The 18977-nt window shown below is 43.2% G+C and overlaps 1 protein-coding gene and 1 pseudogene across 8 annotated transcripts in view; both read right to left on the bottom strand.

Annotated features, from left to right (window-relative positions):
* The window catches only part of EPN1 (epsin 1), a 68638-nt gene that overhangs the window by 16113 nt on the left and 33548 nt on the right, over window positions 1-18977 (bottom strand). For 3 of the 8 annotated variants that reach the window (XM_069948659.1, XM_069948665.1, XM_069948660.1), the window contains exons 5-6: window positions 5686-5822; window positions 829-900 (exon numbers count right to left, since the gene is read on the bottom strand). In XM_069948659.1, the coding sequence (XP_069804760.1) occupies window positions 829-900; window positions 5686-5822 (209 nt within the window). The remainder of the gene's footprint in view (window positions 1-828; window positions 901-5685; window positions 5823-18977) is intronic. The other 5 variants (XM_069948662.1, XM_069948666.1, XM_069948664.1 and 2 more) reach the window with 3 other exon arrangements.
* LOC138770181 (U2 spliceosomal RNA) lies at window positions 11131-11252 on the bottom strand (annotated as a pseudogene).

The following is an 18977-nucleotide window of genomic DNA, read 5'->3' as shown; positions in this document are numbered from 1 at the left end:
TTGACATCCAATGACTGCCTTAGCAGGTAAAAAAACCCTGTCACTTCCATAGAATCTGCAGATATCGGTGGTAAACATTTAGATGTGAGAGATGACGTTCTATGTAACTGGAGCAGGGAAAGGCAATTAATAAGTTAGCAGACATCCCCAAGAAGACAGGCTACAGTATAAGAAAGAAATTAAGGGGGTTGTCCAGGATCAGAAAATGGGATCTGCTTTTATATAAAGAAAGAGTGGTTGTGTCAGATATTCATTCCTATTTGAGTGAATGGAGCCAGAGTGCAATAATGCAGACAGCCCATAATGAATCTAGCTAATTCAGGAAAAAAAGCTAAGACTTTTTGTAATCGTGGACAATCCTTTCACACCCAACATCTGCTGTAAGAATGAGCGGACGTGAATGAATCGGTGTGGAAGATAAATACACAGCATCATCAAAGTAAATTATTACATATTTAGGTACGCAGATTTGCAATTAAAACACCCACTAAGAAAAATGGTGTGAGGTCAACCATGTGATTCGCTCAAAAGTCTTGTTTATCAACCATTCTTTTGAGAATAGTAAAAGCTGACTGGTACTATCAACAGCCTGCAATTGTTGTAAAGCAGTAAGAGATACTGACTGATCTCTTCTCCAGTTCTCAGTCTGAGCAAGTGATAAGAAGCAGAAAGCAGAATTGGTTAGTGGACATTAGTTGTAGTGCATCTACATCCACTACATTACAAGTTGCAGCAGAGAAAGCAGAGGGAGGACTCTGGGAAGGGACTGATTCATTGGTAAATCAGCAATTGTAATCTGGTTTTGGTACAAAAACATGTCAGCTCTACCTTGTCATGTTCCTCTTTGCTCAAGCTAAGTGCAAGCTGAAGCTGCAATTCCTCTTCGGACACAGGAGGGGGCTGGGAAAGAGAAACAAAATAAAAGCACACGACACCAGCAAGGTGGGAAAAAGGGTGAAAAGAAAAAATAAAATAAAAAAAACCACAATGGAATGAAAGCAGATGAAGACAGGTGAGATAAAAGATCACGTACTAACATATACCACAATTTATACCACAGCTTCAGATCTGCACACAAAAATGGCATATACTGCATGACTTCATAGAACACTCGTAGCCATGCTTTTGACTGAAAACTCGGAAATGCAGGAAAAAAAAAAATCAAGAGTGAAGCTGAGTATATTGTGGAATAAAACTAAAGGAACCAAATAAAAGGATATACAGATGTTTAAATATCAACAGAACAATAAAAACAAATTGTCAAAAGAGGCTCATGCTGGTAATGGTAGGTAAGGAGAAAAGGGAAAGTTATAATGAAACTGGGGAGGGGAGAGTTTGTTCTTCTGTCAGGTCCAGAATAGGAATTGTAAAGGCAACTGTACACACTGTACTAATGTCAGCCGAACCCACCATTTTCTGTGGGACCAGATGACAATTCTTTGTGTATCAGGTGTTCAGCTGATGTTCATTCATCGAATGTCAAGGAAAAAGGATACAACATGTTGAATTTCAACACGCCTAGTCTTTCTCTCTCTGATAAGATAAGCTGTTTCCAGAGGTGTCTGGCAGCGGCTTATTATCCTGTCCCCATCAGGAATACTTTTACGTTTGGCTGTATAGAGTGTTAATGTGTATGGGGGAGAGAATAGCAGTCAGCCAAACAAGTGTTATAGGGCTATTAAAAAGGTATATGGGGACTTAAGTGAGTTCCTTTTATGCTGCGCATAGACACTATAGATAAATTCCACCTATAAGTGAGCTGCAGTCACAGTGAACGACAACTCTCAAGACTCTGACCTTCTTCTGGAGCTACTGCATGGTAAACATCTGTAGAAAACCTTCACATAGAAGAAATACAGATATAATCAAAAGAAAGCTTACTCAGTAAGGTAAAGGAAATATCACGAGAACTAAGACTTAAGAAAAGAGCCAAGCTCCTACTTTTACTTGTTATCTGGAACCCTGATGTATTATGCACTCAATCAGGACATGTATACGTGTCTAAGTTTCCTGTTAACTTAGTCCAACATAATTCAATGATAAAGAGAGTCAGCACTTGATGTATTGACACTTGTACCATTTCTACATTAGTAATACAATTCTTATGCAGTTTTCTTCAGGCAGTGTTCACACATAAAAAATAAAACTACAGTTTTTTTTAAACATTTTTGCAAGTACAGCTGTTTTTCTATAGACTTCAAAGGGGTATCCCCATATGGAGTAGGTATGCTATATCCACAGGAAATTTAAAGCGACTCTGTACCCACAATCTGACCCCCCCAAACCACTTATACCTTTGGATAGATGCTTTTAATCAAAGATCTGTCCTGCGGTCTGTTCGGCAGGTGATGCAGTTATTGTCCTAAAAAAAATACTTTTAAACTTGAAGCCCGTGCCAAACAGGAGTATCTGTGCCCTAACTTTGCACAACCTCTCTGTCCCTCCTCCCCACCCTCTTCATCACTAGGAACGCTCCAGGCAGATTGCCTTCTATTCTCCACCTGTGGCAGTCCGGCACATGGGCTGGATCGTTAAGGACCTGTGCAATGTTCAGCATGGAGAAAGTGTTTCAGTGGCACTCACAATGATGAAGAGGGTGGGGAAGAGGGACGGAGGGGTGGTGCAAAGTTAGGGCACAGATACTCCCGTTTGGCACGGGCTTAAAGTTTAAAAGTATTTTTTTAGGACAATAACTGCATCACTTGCCGAACAGACCCCAGGACAGATCTTGGATTAAAAGCAGCTATCCAAAAGTACAAGTATTTTATTTTTATTTTTTTTTGGGGGGGGGGGGGGGAGGGGGGGGGGGGGGGTTGTGGGTACAGAGTCGCTTTAACCCCTTAAGGACAGAGCCAATTTCGATTTTTGCATTTTCGTTTTTTCCTCCTTGTGCATCAAAGGCCATAGCACTTGCATTTTTTCCACCTAGAAACACACATGAGCCCTTATTTTTTGCGTCACTAATTGTACTTTGCAATGACAGGCTGAATTTTTTCATAAAGTACACTGCGAAACCAGAAAAAAATTCAAAGTGTGGTGAAATTGAAAAAAAAAAAACGCATTTTGTTTATGTGGGGGAAATGTCTTTTTACGCCATTCGCCCTGGGGTAAAATTGACTTGTTATGCACGTTCCTCAAGTCGTTACGATTAAAACGATATGTAACATGTATAACTTATATTGTATCTGATGGCCTGTAAAAAATTCAAACCATTGTCAACAAATATACGTCACTTAAAACGGCTCCATTCCCAGGCTTATAGCGCTTTTATCCTTTGGTCTATGGGGCTGTGTCAGGTGTCATTTTTTTGCAACATGATGTGTTCTTTCTATCGGTACCTTGATTGCGCATATACGACTTTTTGATCGCTTTTTATTACAATTTTTATGGATTTGATGCGACCAAAAATGTGCAATTTTGCACTTTGGGATTTTTTTGCGCTGACGCAGTTTACCGTGCGAGATCAGGAACGTGATTAATTAATAGTTCGGGCGATTACGTGCGCAGCGATAGCAAACATGTTTGTTTATTTATTTATTTGTTTACTTTTATTTATAACCTGGGAAAAGGGGGGTGATTCAGACTTTTATTAGGGGAGGGGGCTTTTTATTGACAACAACACTATATATTTTTTTTTTTTTACACATATACTAGAAGCCACCCTAGGGGACTTCTAGTACATACACTTTGATCTCTCATTAAGATCTCTGCAGCATAGATATGCTGCAGAGATCCATGAGATAGGCACTCGTTTACTTCCGGCTGCTGCAGCCGGAAGTAAACGAGTGCCGAGCCGGGGACGGCGCCATCTTGGAGCGGTCCCCGGCCGGCTTCAGAAACGGAGATCGCTCCTCCGGGATAACATCCCGGAGGAGCGATCTCCGCCACTAGACACCAGGGAGACGCTGGATCCGGTAATCGGATGCAGCTGTCATGTTTGACAGCTGCATCTGATTACTGTATTAGCGGGCACGGCGATCGGACCGTGCCCGCTAATACCTACGGTCCCAGGCTACAAGCGGCACCCGGGACCGCCGCGGTTCACAGAGGGGTCGCCGTGCGGCCCCGCTCTGAACGCCCTTACCGGCAATAGGGCGTACCTATACGCCTTTTGTCGTTAAGGGGTTAAAGAGGTTATGCCAAGACTCAATCACCTAGCCACACAATAGAAAAAAAAACTAAAAACTAGCTGACTGATGGTGATATGGCCACTGGAAAGTCCCATAAAGAGTGAATGGAGCAATGCTACTCCACTGCACTGTTCTCTTGGTCATTGGAGTGCCAGAGATTGCACCCCACCAATTAGTTAGCGATCCCCTATCCTGTGAATAACTTAGAATTTTGGGATAGCTCCTCTTAATATATGGTGCCCTAGATATATCAAGTATTCTTAAGTAGAAATGTTTTTTGTTGCCCACAGAAACCAATCACAGCTCAGCTTTAATTTTACCAGGGCTTATTAGTACTTAAAAGCTGCACTGTGATTGGCTGCTATGGGCAGCAAACATTATTCCTCCTTAAAGGGGTTGGCCACTTTATAATAAAATTGTTCAGTGTACGGTATTAGTAAGTGTACACACTGTACCTACCGACAGCAGCACCCTTTGTACCTCAGAGTTAAAATCACTCCTCTTCCAGGCTGTGCTGTCCTGCTCTGTGGCGAGTCTGTCCATAAGATGGCCAACATGGAGGAGCATTTGACTGTGTCCACCACTGAGCCTGTATGTGTCTATGGAGGACACTATGGGGACAGGGCATGGTGACATTGTCCTCCATGTCTTTAATCTTATGGACAGACTCACCACAGAGTAGGGGCAGCACAGCCTGGAGGAAGGGAGTGTGATTTTAGTTCTATGAGGTACACAGGGACATGATGTCATTACACTAATACTGTACACTGAGAAATTTTACTATAATGTGGCCAACCCCTTTAAGAATGCTTGATAAATCTCCTGTGCCTTCTACAGTTCTGGTGAAATACACTGATAATTTTAATAAAACAAAAATAAATTAGTTTTTTCCCCATATCATTTCAGGCCTTATGTCTACCAGTATGTACTAAATCAGGGCTGTCCAGTCGAAGTCAGCAGAAAAATTGTCTAAGGGTACGTCCACATATACATAATCCACTCGAGATTTAGCATTCATATATAAATAGTCTGCAGATGTAATGGTACTGATTTTCAGCTATTAAGTATGTGTGGACATGCCGTTATTCTGGGTTCAAAAGAAAAATCTTGCTTATTATTATACTGCATTTTTGCAACCTGAATACTTACACGGTGGGGATGAAAAGCCCCATACTACCAGCTTACTACGGAAAATGTAATATTACTAATTAAACATGAGTTATTTATGAATTCAGATTGTGGAAAATAGAGGAGTTGCAGTAGGATGCTTTGCTTACCCATTCAACAGTCCTGACAAAGAGAAAAGTTAAAGGAAATATTGAGGGGCTGTTGTGGCAAATTGCATCAATCTTCAGAAATATTTCCAAAAATGCTTTTTTTAGCAACTCAAATAGTCACACAAAACTTGCATTACTGTTCCAGGTTAAAGCCCCTGTGGAAAAAAGGCAGTGGTACTTTCCAACACTTAAACGTTAGATAAAGTGAGGCAACATTTCTGAATACAGTGTGATACACTAGAGTTATGGTACCCCAAGAGCCCCCCGTTTGGATTTACCTTTGCTCTTACCTGCTCCGCTTCTTCTTTGCTCATGGCCAGAGCTAGCTGGAGCTGTAGTTCTTCCTCTCCGCTGCTTTGCGGCCAGGCCTGCTCTGCTTCTGTTGCTGGATTCAGTGTTGATGAGGCAGAAGATGCTGTGTTAAAATAAAATGGGAGATTTACCAATTACAGAAAAGAATTCAGTGGTAATGTCTAGAAGAGTTATTATAACAGAGATGTTAGTACTAATAAAGAAAACCTGCAAAAAAGGTGGCTAGTGAAGTTTCTCCAGTTACCTTACACAGATAAGCTCCATGTCTACCTGTGCCTATTGCCTCTATGCAATAAGAGGCAGCAAATGGCAGGCAATCAAAGAGCCATCAACAAAGAGAGAAATAGGAAAGAGGCCTAATAACGCCTAACCTCAGAAAAGGAGGTGTCTCATTTCTTTGCAATCTGCCTGTAAGGCTGAACCCATCTCTACTGACAGACCAGAAGGGAGCACAGCAAGTGAGGGTGGGGCTTAGCTACTGCTTTGTGCAGTATGGGGGCCCGGGGTGGAACGTGCCTAGGCTGTAAGCCAAAACTCTTTGCCCTCCAGAGGATTTTCTCTGAAAAGTAAATCAAGGTTGTTCTCATCCTGGCAGCAGCTAAATTCTTAGTGTAACACCTTCTATGCTCTGCTCTTTTTTTCTGCTCACACAGCACTCTGCAAACACAGTGCATCAGTAACGCCTTCTTCCCTACATACTATCTATACTGAAAATTATTCCCCAGCATAGTGACAGCCTGTCCAATGCACTTTTCCTGGCACAATGCTAAGGCACAGCAAAGAGAAGTAGGCACTGTGTTGTGTTTGACCAGACATGTAACGTAAAGATGTGGTTCTGTGGTTCTGCCCAGCTGTAATCTAGTCCCCCGCCAAAAAACAAAACAAACTGTGCACCATTAAGAGGATTCTCAGAGAGTCAATATCATCAGTGTAGTGTGAGTACTAAAATTACCCTGTACTACCATCCCACTCTAAAGGGTTAACGTAAATCCGTGGAGGTTTTTAAAAATCTTTTAAAACAGGTATGATTTTATCTTCAGTAAGTCACCATTTAAAAAGATTTTTTATAATACTCACATTTAGGGTGCATTCACATGTACAGGATCTGCAGCAGATTTGATGTTGTGTTCAGTTATTTAGATGAAAATCCGCTGCGGATCCTGTACGTATGAACGTACCCTTAAGGAACATAATCACCATGTCTATGCTGCTTTCTTTGATAGTGGCATCCTGGTACAGGCCTGCTAATTTTAGCCATGTGTCACCTACATGAAAATATACTTTACATTGGCCAAATAGCTCATTGGTTATGGCGCATTGTGAGTGGTGAACGAGGAGTCTGGTGTATTAATAGGCAGCGGGTCCTCCCAGCCGCACAGTAACAGCCTTCTCTCTGTGCACAGTAAGAGTTGGCAGAATTATTGCAGTTCTGCGTGGGAAAAATGAACTCTGACTTACGGGTCACAAAGAGTTCGACCTAATCTTACTAAGTCGACATAACTATAACAAATCAAAAAACGTGCCAGACCACTGTCCAATAATGACAGCATATAACTATTACAGGATTCCTAAAGGCAAGGAAGAATTCCAAGATTAGATCAAAGGTGAAGGTTTTCCGCTAGATGAGGCCAAAAGGGATCCCTGTTAATATTTACTTTACAGGTAAAGTTTACAGCTTCTAACTCCAGCACATGATAACGGAGGAAAACTTTCCACCCAGGTCCTAACAGGTTACTCTAACGCATGGGTCTCCAAACTGCGGCCCTCCAGCTATTGCAAAACTACATTTTCCATCATGCCTAGACAGCCAAATCCAAAGCTTTAGCTGTCCAGGAATGATGGGAGTTGTAGTTTCGCAACAGCTGGAGGGCCGTAGTTTGGAGACCTATGCTCTAACTGGTACTAGGCCTCATACACAGAGGTTATACAAGTAGTCTCTGCATCAACAAAGCTGTAAGTACTGTATGTAACTGTATGTTGTCACCCAGCCCCCAGGCAATATGCAATCTCTCATTGTTTCCCTTTTTTCAGTTTTCATATTTAAACAACTTTAAGGGGTTGTCGTCTGGAGAAATATGCATTAAATATAGCTACAGGAAGGTGTAAAAATAAAAAAGTTGTGAAACTTGCCTACCCCAATCTTCCAAACCTCCAATTCTGGTAGTTCCTGATCCCTGCTTGTCCCTTCAGGAATGTCTCTCAGTCAATGACTGGCTGAGCAATCTCGCCTCAGCCAATGACTTGATGAGCAGCCAGTACTTAAAGGAAAAGTCTGTTAAAATTTTTAATTAAAATATTGTATTGCCCCCCCCAAAAAAAGTTATACAAATTACCAATATACACTTTTTATGGGAAATGCATACAGGGCTTTTTTTCTTGCACTTACTACTGCATCAAGGCTTCACTTCCTGGATAAAATGGTGATGTCACGACCCGACTCCAAGAGCTGTGCGGGCTGTGGCTGCTGGAGAGGATGATGGCAGGGGACACTGAGGGACACAGGGCACTGGAGGGACACTAAGCATCCCTCTGCCATCATCCTCTCCAGCAGCCACAGCCCGCACAGCTCTGGGAGTCGGGTCGTGACATCACCATTTTATCCAAGAAGTGAAACCTTGATGCAGCAGTAAGTGCAGGTAAAAAAGTACTTTATAAGCATTTCCCGTAATAAGTGTATAATGGTAATTTGTATAACTTTTGAGGGGGCAATACAATACTTTAATAAAAATGTTTGCAGGGAATGTTTAAGGGAAAGATGCACAATGGAACCAGGAAGATGTGGTGATAAGCAGGAACCAGGGACCGTTATAATAGCAGCTGAGTGGAATTAAGAGTATTACATCTTAAATTATTTTTATATCCCCCCCCCCACACACATATATATTATATATATATATATATATATATATATATATATATATATATATATATATACACATACACACACACACACACACACACACAGTAGTACCTTGGTTTAAGAGCGTTTTGCAAGAAGAGCTCACAGTTTTTCAAAACTGTAACTTGGTTTAAGAGAATTGCTTTGGTTTAAGATCTCCCTGTACTGGGTGGGAGAGGGAGCGGGTAAAGGGCATGGTCTGCAGAGATGGTCTACAGCTCTGTACCCTGACTCAGGAAGTCTCCCTCACCTTCATATCATGGCAGATTCACTTCCGTCCTACTTTATGCTCCCTGCAGTCTCTGTCAGCCCTTTTGTTTCCCATCCTCTCCATTCTTCTACAATGTGCCTGCACTTACACTCAGCTATACACACTGCTGCTGTAATGTGCCTGCACTTACACTCAGCGATTCACACTGCTTTATAGAAAAGTTTCTGTCATTGTCCTTCTGCACAGCTCTGATTCTCACTTCCTGATTGGTGCATGCTGAACCCTTCTCATGTTGTCCACACAGACCTCTAACAGCAGTCCTGATGATCTATTCTAGCCTGTTGTACTACACTACTGCATTATGGGGATCTGCAGTTCCATCCTGTATCTATAAACTGCTGTTTTTTTTCATTCTTATGCACTTACTATACATTATACACCACATGCTGATTGCTATACTGTACATTAACTTATAATATGAGATATTCAGATGTTTCTCATTGTTTATTTAATATGTTCTATATGTTATTTAGAACAAAAAAAAATTATTTTTGTGGTGTGGAACCAATTGTCTGCATATCAGTGATTTCTTATGGGAAAATCTGCTTTGGTTTTAGAGTGGATTTGGATTACAAGCACGGTCGCAGAACCAATTATGCTCGTAATCCAAGGCATTACTGTATAATTTATATATTTTTTTTAACGGCAGTAGACCCCTTTAACACCTATCTTTAAGCTCTTTCTAATATTCTTTCTGGGTATAAATCTCAATGTCTTGATCACAGGGTGTCTTATTTATAGGGAACGCATAATTTGCACGTTTAATCATTAAAACCAAAAATTGTTAATTTTATTTTCCCATTTTTTCGTGTACACGTCGATGGAGACAACCATCTTGCTTGAGCTGCTATCTTTTGTTAAATGGGTTATCCAGAATTAGAAAAAGCATAGCTACATTTTAAGGGTGCCTTCATACACACTGGATCCGCAGCAGATCCGCAGAAAATTTGATGGTGCAGATTTAATACTGTGTTCAGTTAGTTAGATCAAAAATACGCTGTGATACTGTGTGTGTGTGAAGCTACCCTAAAACGGCATCACACCTGTCCTCAGGTTGTACGTGGTACAATTCAGCTCCAATCACATAGAACATAACTGCAAAACCACACCCAAACGGTTAAACCCCCAACTGTTCACTAGACTTGGCAAAAAGAAAAGCTGCACACTTCTCTATCTTCTATATCTATGTAAGTGATAGGGCCATACAGAACTGCATTATGAGACTGCCTCAGCCACCTGACACAGAGCCAGGAGAGAATGCACTTAGCGTACCGTTCTTCCAGCTCAACCTAGTGGTTAAAAGTTTTTTTAAATGGGCACCGCCCCTGCAAGAATGCTGAATAAATGTACAATTTTTATGCACTTCTCAGGAGGCATTGCTCTCTTTTTAGTGTATGAGCAAGGCAAGCCAAAGGCTTTAGCACAAGGACAATAAAGCAATTCTTCTTGTACTTCGACCTAATGAGATGCTAGTGGTGGTACCAAATGTTTGCTTTATGGAGACTGCCATACGGTATAGCTTAACAGCTCAAGCTGGAAATTTTATTGCCATCTATAAGTGACGTAGTTTAACCTGAAAGTGTATACTGATGCAAGCTGTTTACAGGAGAAAAATGTAAAAAGAGAACCTATGGACTACTGTGACCCGTCTCTTTAGTATATATTTGTATTTCTCATCAAATAATTCTGGAACAGCTTCTCTTGTAGCTTTGTCATTCGTATGTTATTCTTACTAAAAACATGACTAGGTAGTCAAGTGGGTGTTACCAGCTCGGAGCATATCCAGCTTGGCCTATCCAATCAAAGCTGGCAGTGCCAGACAATGAACAGACCCTAATGAACCCTAAATGCACAGGTAGGACGATGATTTTCCCCATGACCTAAAGACACGATCAGCTGATGTGTTGTCATCGGCCTGATTCTGCAGATTATCGCTTGTGTAAAAGGGCCCCAAGTGGAGTGGGCCAACACAGAGCTATAAGAAAAGATGATGCCAAATTTTTATTTCAGTGGAAATACCAATAAAACCTGCAGCACATGTAGGTAAGAAGTTTAAGCCCCAGGATGCAGAGGCTTAAAAGGGAATGTTTCATCAGAAAACTAAATATAATTTGAACAATGCTTAAGTTTTTATGTTAAACCTATTTTTATTTGCCTCGTCAGCCTAACTATAAAGATGATATGATGGAAATATTCATATATTGCCATATTTGTCCTGACGACTGAACCTCACAATTGTCCGATAGTTTCTGTTTTTTCCCCCTCCCCATTTAATATATGGGCCCCCAGATAAGGGACGTATCATATCAAACTGATAAGAACAGATACTACCCTTGATCTTAGCCAAAAGGCCAAGGAGCAATCGACAATTCTTGTTCTGTGGTGATCACTTCTCAGCATTCTCCTCCCTCCTTATCATAGGCAGAATTATAATGACAGGTAACAACTGACCCGGTCATTACTACAGCTGATGGCCACATTTATCCTCCTGCTACATTATCTTTTCACTTGTCACAGAGTATGCTAGAACCCTCTCTCATCGAAGTCAACCTGCCAGCTCCAGACTATAGGGGGTACTGAAATTGCTAAATTTCTAAGGTCTAACCACAGTGTATGCCATAAATGTCTGATACATGCATGCCCCATTCAAACTGGGTCTTCCTGGACCTGTCTGGCCTAGGCATAGCAGCCAGATGTGGTCATGATTTTGAGAACAGCTGAACAGAATGGTTCACAATCTTCATGTAACGCTCACAGAGGTTAATAGGAGCTATGAAAAACAGTGTTGAGCTCAGAGGTAGGACCCTTTTCTAGAAAACATTTATGGCATATCCTAGTACTTACATATTATAAATGTTTGAGGTGGGGCTACCCCTGTAACAGTAGTTCAGGCATGATGACAGCCCCCATAATAAAGTGCTGAACATAAAAGAAAAACCTACAATCCTAAAATAAAGATTATCAGTATATGCTTTTATATTATACAAAGAAGCCCAGAAGGGTAGTTACCCTGCAAGTTGAGCATTATCCCTTTAGGGTGCCTTCACACAGGATGGTTCACAGCGGTAATCTCGCAGCGAGTTTTGCAGTGAGATCCGCTATGAGTTAAAATCCTGGCAGGTCCCTGTGAATACACTCGTCTGAAAGACCACTGCGAGTATGTAATTCAGCCGCCCCCTTAACTGGCTCCTGCTGTCTGTATACATTACTTGTCTCCTTGCTGCACGGGGTCCCGGCTTCCTGCTCTCCCGCCCAGCCAATCAGAGTCTGCAGCTGGGCAACACACTGATTGGCTGGGCGGCAGAGCAGGAAGACGGGATCCCGTGCAGCAAGGAGACAAGTAATGTATACAGACAGCGGGAGCCGATTAAGGGGTTAATGGGGCGGGTGAATTACATACTCGCAGCGGTCTGAAAGAAGGCACCTGTGTGAAGGCATCCTAAGACATTTGAAACACAAATCCCTTTTAAAAAGGAAGAGTTTGGGGATTATTAGGTAGGCCACATTTTCCTCCAACGCTTCCTTATAAAAGCACTTCTAGCTTAGCTAAATCCCCAGCCGTTTCTCATAATTTAAAGTGCATTTTTCACTTACATTTCACGTTCCAAGTCTGACACTATTGGTAACTTTCAAATATCTGTCTGTGATTCTATAATGTGGATAAAGTTGTTTTATTGTTTAGTGCATAGTTTCAAAAAGGCTTTCCCAGGTTCCTTCTCACTCCACCTCTCATCCCTATCCCTGCTTGACAGCTGGAAGCTAAGCCCCACTTCTCACCCCAGTGTAAAATGTGTATGCAAGAACAAGATTTGAAAGCAGGGCTCCGTGCTGGAGGCTGTCAATCAAGCAGGGTCAGGGGATGGGAGGGAAAGTGAGTGGGGCATTAAAAGGGTGATCCAGTGCTACAAAAACATGGCCACTTTCTTTCAAAGACAACACGACTCTTGTCTCCAGTTCAGGTGCGGTTTGCTATTAAAGTGTCACTGGCAATAGTCCAGGCGATTTTAAGAAACTTTGTAATTGGGTTTATTAGGCAAATATTCCATTATCTGCATTTAAAAAGCCTTTTCCCAGGTGCCCCCTCCTCTCCTTTCTGTCATCCACTGCTCAGAATCAGGAAATCTGGACTGTTATTATATCAGTCAGATCCTGTCTGTGCTATGGAGAGGGGAGGGGGGAGGAGAGACGGAGGAGAAATGCTGGCAGCAGAGAACAGAGAACAAAGGATTACTCAGCGGGGGAGCTATTCAGAGTGCTATTCAGAGGTCATAGAGGTCAGTGGTGACTGTCAGAGGAGAGAGCCTGTGATGTTGCTGTAAATTAACTCTTTGTTGTCCTGTTTTGGTGCCTTGTTTCCCTCTCTCCATAGGGAAACAATGAAGACAGGGGGGAGAGCTTTAAACTGCTTTTTCATGATAATTCATTTTTTGGCTAATAAACCCAATCACAAAGTTTCTTAAAAATCGCCTGTACTATTGATTTCTGCAAAAATTTTTTTACAACTGTGACACTTTAAGCTCCATTAACTTCAATGCAACTGAGCAGCAAAGCCCCGCCCAAGCTGGAGACAAGAGTGGGGTTGTCTCTGGAAAAAAGTGGCCATGTTTTTGTAGCGCTGGATAACCCCTTTAACCCCTTAACGACATCGGGCGTAAACTTACGCCCTCGCGCCCTGGTACTTGGCGCATCAGGGCGTAAATTTACGCCCGATGTTTCCCCGATCGCTGCGTGTTCACACACAGCGGTCGGGGAAGATGGCCTGCTATAAATCATAGCAGGCCATCTTAGCTTCACGGCACGGGGGGTGGTTAACACCCCCCGTGCTTACGATCGCCGCTATAGGCTGATCAATTCAGATCAGCCAATAGCGGCGATCGGAACCTTTCCGGGTCATCGGCGACCCGATGACCCAGAAAAAAATGGCGGTCGGTGCTGTCCGAGGACGGCACCGACCGCCATTACTGTAAAAAGTAATGGTGATCGCCGTGCCACCGGCCCGATCGCCGTGAACGGCCGGCCGGTACCGGCCGGCCATTCACGGCGATCAGAGTCCCACAATATAGTAAATACCTGCCCTGGACCCCTCAGCTAGGCAGCCGAGGGGTCCAGAGCAGGTATTTGTACATTACTCACCTGTCCCGGGCTCCTGATCGGCGTCTTCCGGGTTCGCGGCATCCTCGTCTTCGTTCGGGTCTTCGGCTTCTTCCGTGACGTCACGTTCGGCTTCTCTCGGCTATTTTCGGCTCCAGCGTCGGCTCTTTCCGTATTTTGCGCTCTGCTGCCCTCTATCGGCTGATATGTGTAATACACTTATCAGCAGCTACAGGGATGTTCAGAATTTTTTTTTTTTTTTTCAAATTTTTTTTTTTCTATTTTCCGCACCCTATCGCCGCTGAGTGTTGATCAGCATCGCACGAAAGTGCGCTGCTAATCAGCAACTCCTCCTTTTTGGCGTAGGGTGTTTTTTTTCTATATTCTACTGCCACGGTCTGCTTATAAGTGCCGCACATAAGTGCGGCATTTATCAGCAACTCCTTTGTTGGCGTAGGTTTTTTTTTTATACTTACTGTAAAAAAACACGTAAAAAACACTACATTACACCACACTACATTGAATAAAGTTTGACACTACACCACTACATACCCCATATACTAATCCCCGTATAAAGATGGCCCCCTGGGTGTTTTCGGCGTCAGAGGGATACGTTATTATTACCTCCGACACCGAAACAGCCAGTGAGGATGAATGGGGGGTCCTTCGTTCCTCCATTCATCCTCATCCTCCAGTGACGTGTCTGGGGGTAGCGTAGCGTACGCTGCCCCCCAGACACATCTTTTCCGCCAGTACCGTCCCAATAAGAGATGACGGCATGGAGTGAAATTCTACAAACTCTGTGAGCGTACCTTAGGGTACACTTACAGATTTCGGGTACGTGCACACTGCGGAATGGCGAAGGATAACCCTTCGTGCATTCCACAGCTGGCACCCGCCGGCGGACTGATGCAGGCATGTGTCTCCACCCGTGTCATAGACTCCATTCTATGCACGGGCGGATTCCATCGTCCGTCCAAAGAATGAACACGTTGGACGGAGAGCGGAATCCGCCCGTGCATAGAATGGAGTCTATGACACGTGTGGAGATGTGCGCCTGCATCAGTCCGCCGGTGGGTGCCAGCTGTGGAATGCACGAAGGGTTATCTGTCGCGATTCCGCAGTGTGCACGTACCCTTAGAGTGTATGTAGGAAGGGACACCCGAATCCAGCCCCCAGATGCCCCCCCATCCTCGGAGTTAGTGGGAAGATCGTCCGGGAACTGATCTTCCCACTGCTGGATAAAGGTCACCATCTGTACGGGGATAACTTTTATACCAGCGCACCCCTCCTCTGGTCTCTCGCTGCCCTGTAGCTTGCGGCACGATCCGAACATATCAGAAGTAGTAATAGCGCCCTAATATTTAGCAGCCATGGAGCGGACCCAGCGCTTCTGGATATGAAGGACCCCGTATCGCACCAGGGCAACATTTTCCAGGTGACGTCCCCCACACTGGAGAAAGGGAGACCCCAGAAGAAGTGCAGAGTGTGGTGTAACAGGGGGATCAGGAAGGACAACATTTTCCAGTGTGACGCCTGTCCTGATCACCCCGGCCTCTGCATACTGGATCGCTTCAAGGTGCACCACACGTCATTGGGGTTCTACATTATCTAAATTCTGTCCCTTATTCCTATTTCAGGGGTCACGTTGATCCAGGGATTATTCTGATTGTCATTATGGAGTCGGGAAGGAATTTTCCCCCTGTGATGAGGCTACTGTCGTCTGCCTTACGAGGGGTTTTTTTTGCCTTCCTCTGGATCAACACAGGTTGGATTTGATGGACACCTGTCATTTTCAACCTTATAAACTAATAATTGGCCTAATACCCCCAAATAAATTAGAATTGTCCCTTTTCCCCAGCTAAATAGGTATGGCCGCCATTCCCATTAGAGGATGCCATGATGCAATTACAAAGCCTCTGTGCGGCCAGGACAGTAGAAACCCCCCACAAGTGACCCCATTCTGGAAACTACACCCCATAAGGAATCTAAGAAGGGGGGCAGCGGGGATATGGCCCCCTGGTGACGGCCACATTTGGGACGTGAAAATGAAAAAAATTGTATTTTTTATTTTCTCGGCACATGTTCTACGTAAGTGCCAGTCACCAGTGGGGTCCATATGCTCACTGCACCCCTTGTTAGATTCCTTATGGGGTGTAGTTTCCAGAATAGGGTCACTTGTCGGGGGTTTCTACTGTCTTGGCAGCACAGGAGCTTTGTAATTGCGACATGGCCTCCATCCTCCATTCCAGCCTCTAAATGGCGCTCTGTCCCTTTGGTGACTTGCCCTGTGCCCATATGGCACATTATGTCCACATGTGGGGTATTTTCGTACTCAGGGGAAATTACCCTACACGTTTTGTGTTCATTTTCTTTTTTAACCCCTTGTGGAAATGGAAAAAAATCAAGGCTAGACCAACATTTAGTGTAATTTTTGTAAAATTTTTACTCTAAATCATTAATCTTGTCATGTTTTTTCATTTTCACAAGGGGTTAAAAGATAAAAAAAACATTTAATGTGTAGAGCAATTTCCCCTGAGTTTGGAAATACCCCACATGTGGACATAAAGCGCCATGCGGGTGCAGGGTAAGCCTCCGAAGGGAAGAAGCGCCATTTGGTTTTTGAAGGCTGGATTTGGATGGAATGGATTTCGAGGGGCCATGTTGCATTCAAAAGGCCCCTGTGTTGCCAAGACAGTTGAAACCCCCACAAGTGACCCCATTATGGAAACTGCACCCCTCAAGGAATGTAACAAGGGGTGTAGTGAGCATATGGACCCCACGGGTGACGGACACAAATGTGGAACAATGTGGCGTGAAAATGAAGTATTACATTTTTTACACTATAATGTTGGTTTAGCCTTGAATATATCATTTTCACAAGGGGTTAAAAGAGGAGAAAAAAAACTAAATGTGTAGCGCAATTTCCCCCGAGTCCGTAAATACCCCACATGTGGACATAAAGCGCCATGCGGGTGCAGGGCAAGCCTCCGAAGGGAACGAGCACCATTTCGTTTTTGAAGGCTGGATTTGGATGGAATGGATTTTGAGGGGCCATGTTGCATTCAAAAGGCCTCTGTGTTGCCAAGACAGTTGGAACCCCCCACAAGTGACCCCATTATGGAAACTACACCCCTCAGGGAATGTAACAAGGGGTGTAGTGAGCATATTGACCCCACTGGTGACGGGCACAAATGTGGAACAATGTGGCGTGAAAATGAAATATTACATTTTTTACACTATAATGTTGGTTTAGCCTTGAATTTATCATTTTCACAAGGGGTTAAAAGAGAAAAAAACACACAATATGTGTAGAGCAATTTCCCCCGAGTCCGTAAATACCCCACATGTGGACATAAAGCGCCATGTGGGCGCAGGGCAAGCCTCCGAAGGGAAGGAGCGCCATTTGGATTTTGGAGGTTGGATTTGGCTAGAATGGATGATGAACGCCATGTCACATTTACAGAGCCCTCCTGCTGCCAAAACACTGGAAACCCCCCACAAGTGACCCCATTCTGGAAACTGCACCCCTCAAGGAATCTAACAAGGGGTGCAGTGAGGATATGGACCCCTTGATGACGGGCACATTTGTGCCATGAAAGTGAAAAAATGAAATTTTTCCCTTTCACGTCACATTGTTCCACATTTGTGCCCGTCACCAGTGGGGTCCATATGCTCACTGCACCCCTTGTTAGATTCCTTGAGGGGTGTAGTTTCCAGAATGGAATCACTTGTGGGGGGTTTCCAGTGTTTTGGCAGCACGAGGGCTCTGTAAATGCGACATGGCCCTTGAAATCCTTTTCAGTGAAATTCAGCTTCCAAAAGCCAATTGGCGCTCCTTCCCTTTGGAGGCTCGTCCTGCGCCCCCTTGGCACTCTATCGCCACATGTGGGGTATTTCTGTACTCGGGAGAAACTGCGCTACACATTTTTTGTCTTTTTTTGCCTCTTATCCCTTTAAGAAAATGAAAAATTGAAGGCTAGAACAACGTTTTAGTGTGAAAAATAAATTTTTCTTTTTTCACGCCATATTGTTCGGAAAATCTGTGAAGCACCTGTGGGGTCCAGATGCTCACCGCACCCCTTGTTACATTCCTTGAGGGGTGTAGTTTTCTAAATGGTGTCCCTTTAGGGGTGTTTTTTAGGTTTTGACACCCCAGAGCCTCTGCCAACCTGAAGTGGTACAGTCAAAAATGACCAAATATAACGGAGGCGTTGAAATTCACTAGGCGCTCCCTTATATCTGAGGCTTGTGGTTGCGTCAAATAGCGCAATAGGGCCACATATGGGGTATTTCTATAAACTGCAGAAACGGGGCAATAATTATTGGGGTGCATTTCTCTGGTAATAGGTTTATAATTATGAAAAATATTGGATTACAATAAAATCTCTGCACAGAAAATTAAAATTTTCAAATTCCTTACACACTTGGCTTTTATTTCTGTGACTCCCCTAAAGGGTTTAAACACTTTCTGGATGTGCTTTTGCAGAGTTTGGGGGGTGCAGTTTCTGAAATGGGGTGCTTTGTGGGGCTTTCTAACATACAGGCCCCTCAAATACACTTTAAACCTGAACAGGCCCCTAAAAATATCTGATTTTGAAATTTTACTGAAAATTTGGAAATTTGCTGCTAATGTTTTAAGCTTCCTTTCGTCTAAAAAAAATGAAAGATAGTTTAATAAATGCCGCCAACATAAAGTAGACATGTTGCTAATGCTATTTAATATATAATTTATGTGGTATAACCACTTTCTGTATACGCAAAGAAGTTTCAAAGTTGGAAAAATGCATTTTTTCACATTTTTTCACCTTATTTGGGTTTTTTTCATAAAGATTTGTTATGAGTATCGACTCCAATTTACCAGAAATGTAAAGTACAATATGTCACGAGAAAACAATCTCAGAATCAGCCGGATAGGTAAAAGCATCCCGAAGTTATTAATGACTAAAGTGACACTGGTCATATTCATAAAATTTGTCTCTGTCATTAAGGCCATT

Source organism: Dendropsophus ebraccatus, chromosome 12, assembly GCF_027789765.1.
Source record: "Dendropsophus ebraccatus isolate aDenEbr1 chromosome 12, aDenEbr1.pat, whole genome shotgun sequence".
NCBI lineage: Eukaryota > Metazoa > Chordata > Amphibia > Anura > Hylidae > Dendropsophus > Dendropsophus ebraccatus.
Note: the sequence above shows the minus strand (reverse complement) of the source record. Positions and strands in the feature narration are given on the sequence as shown.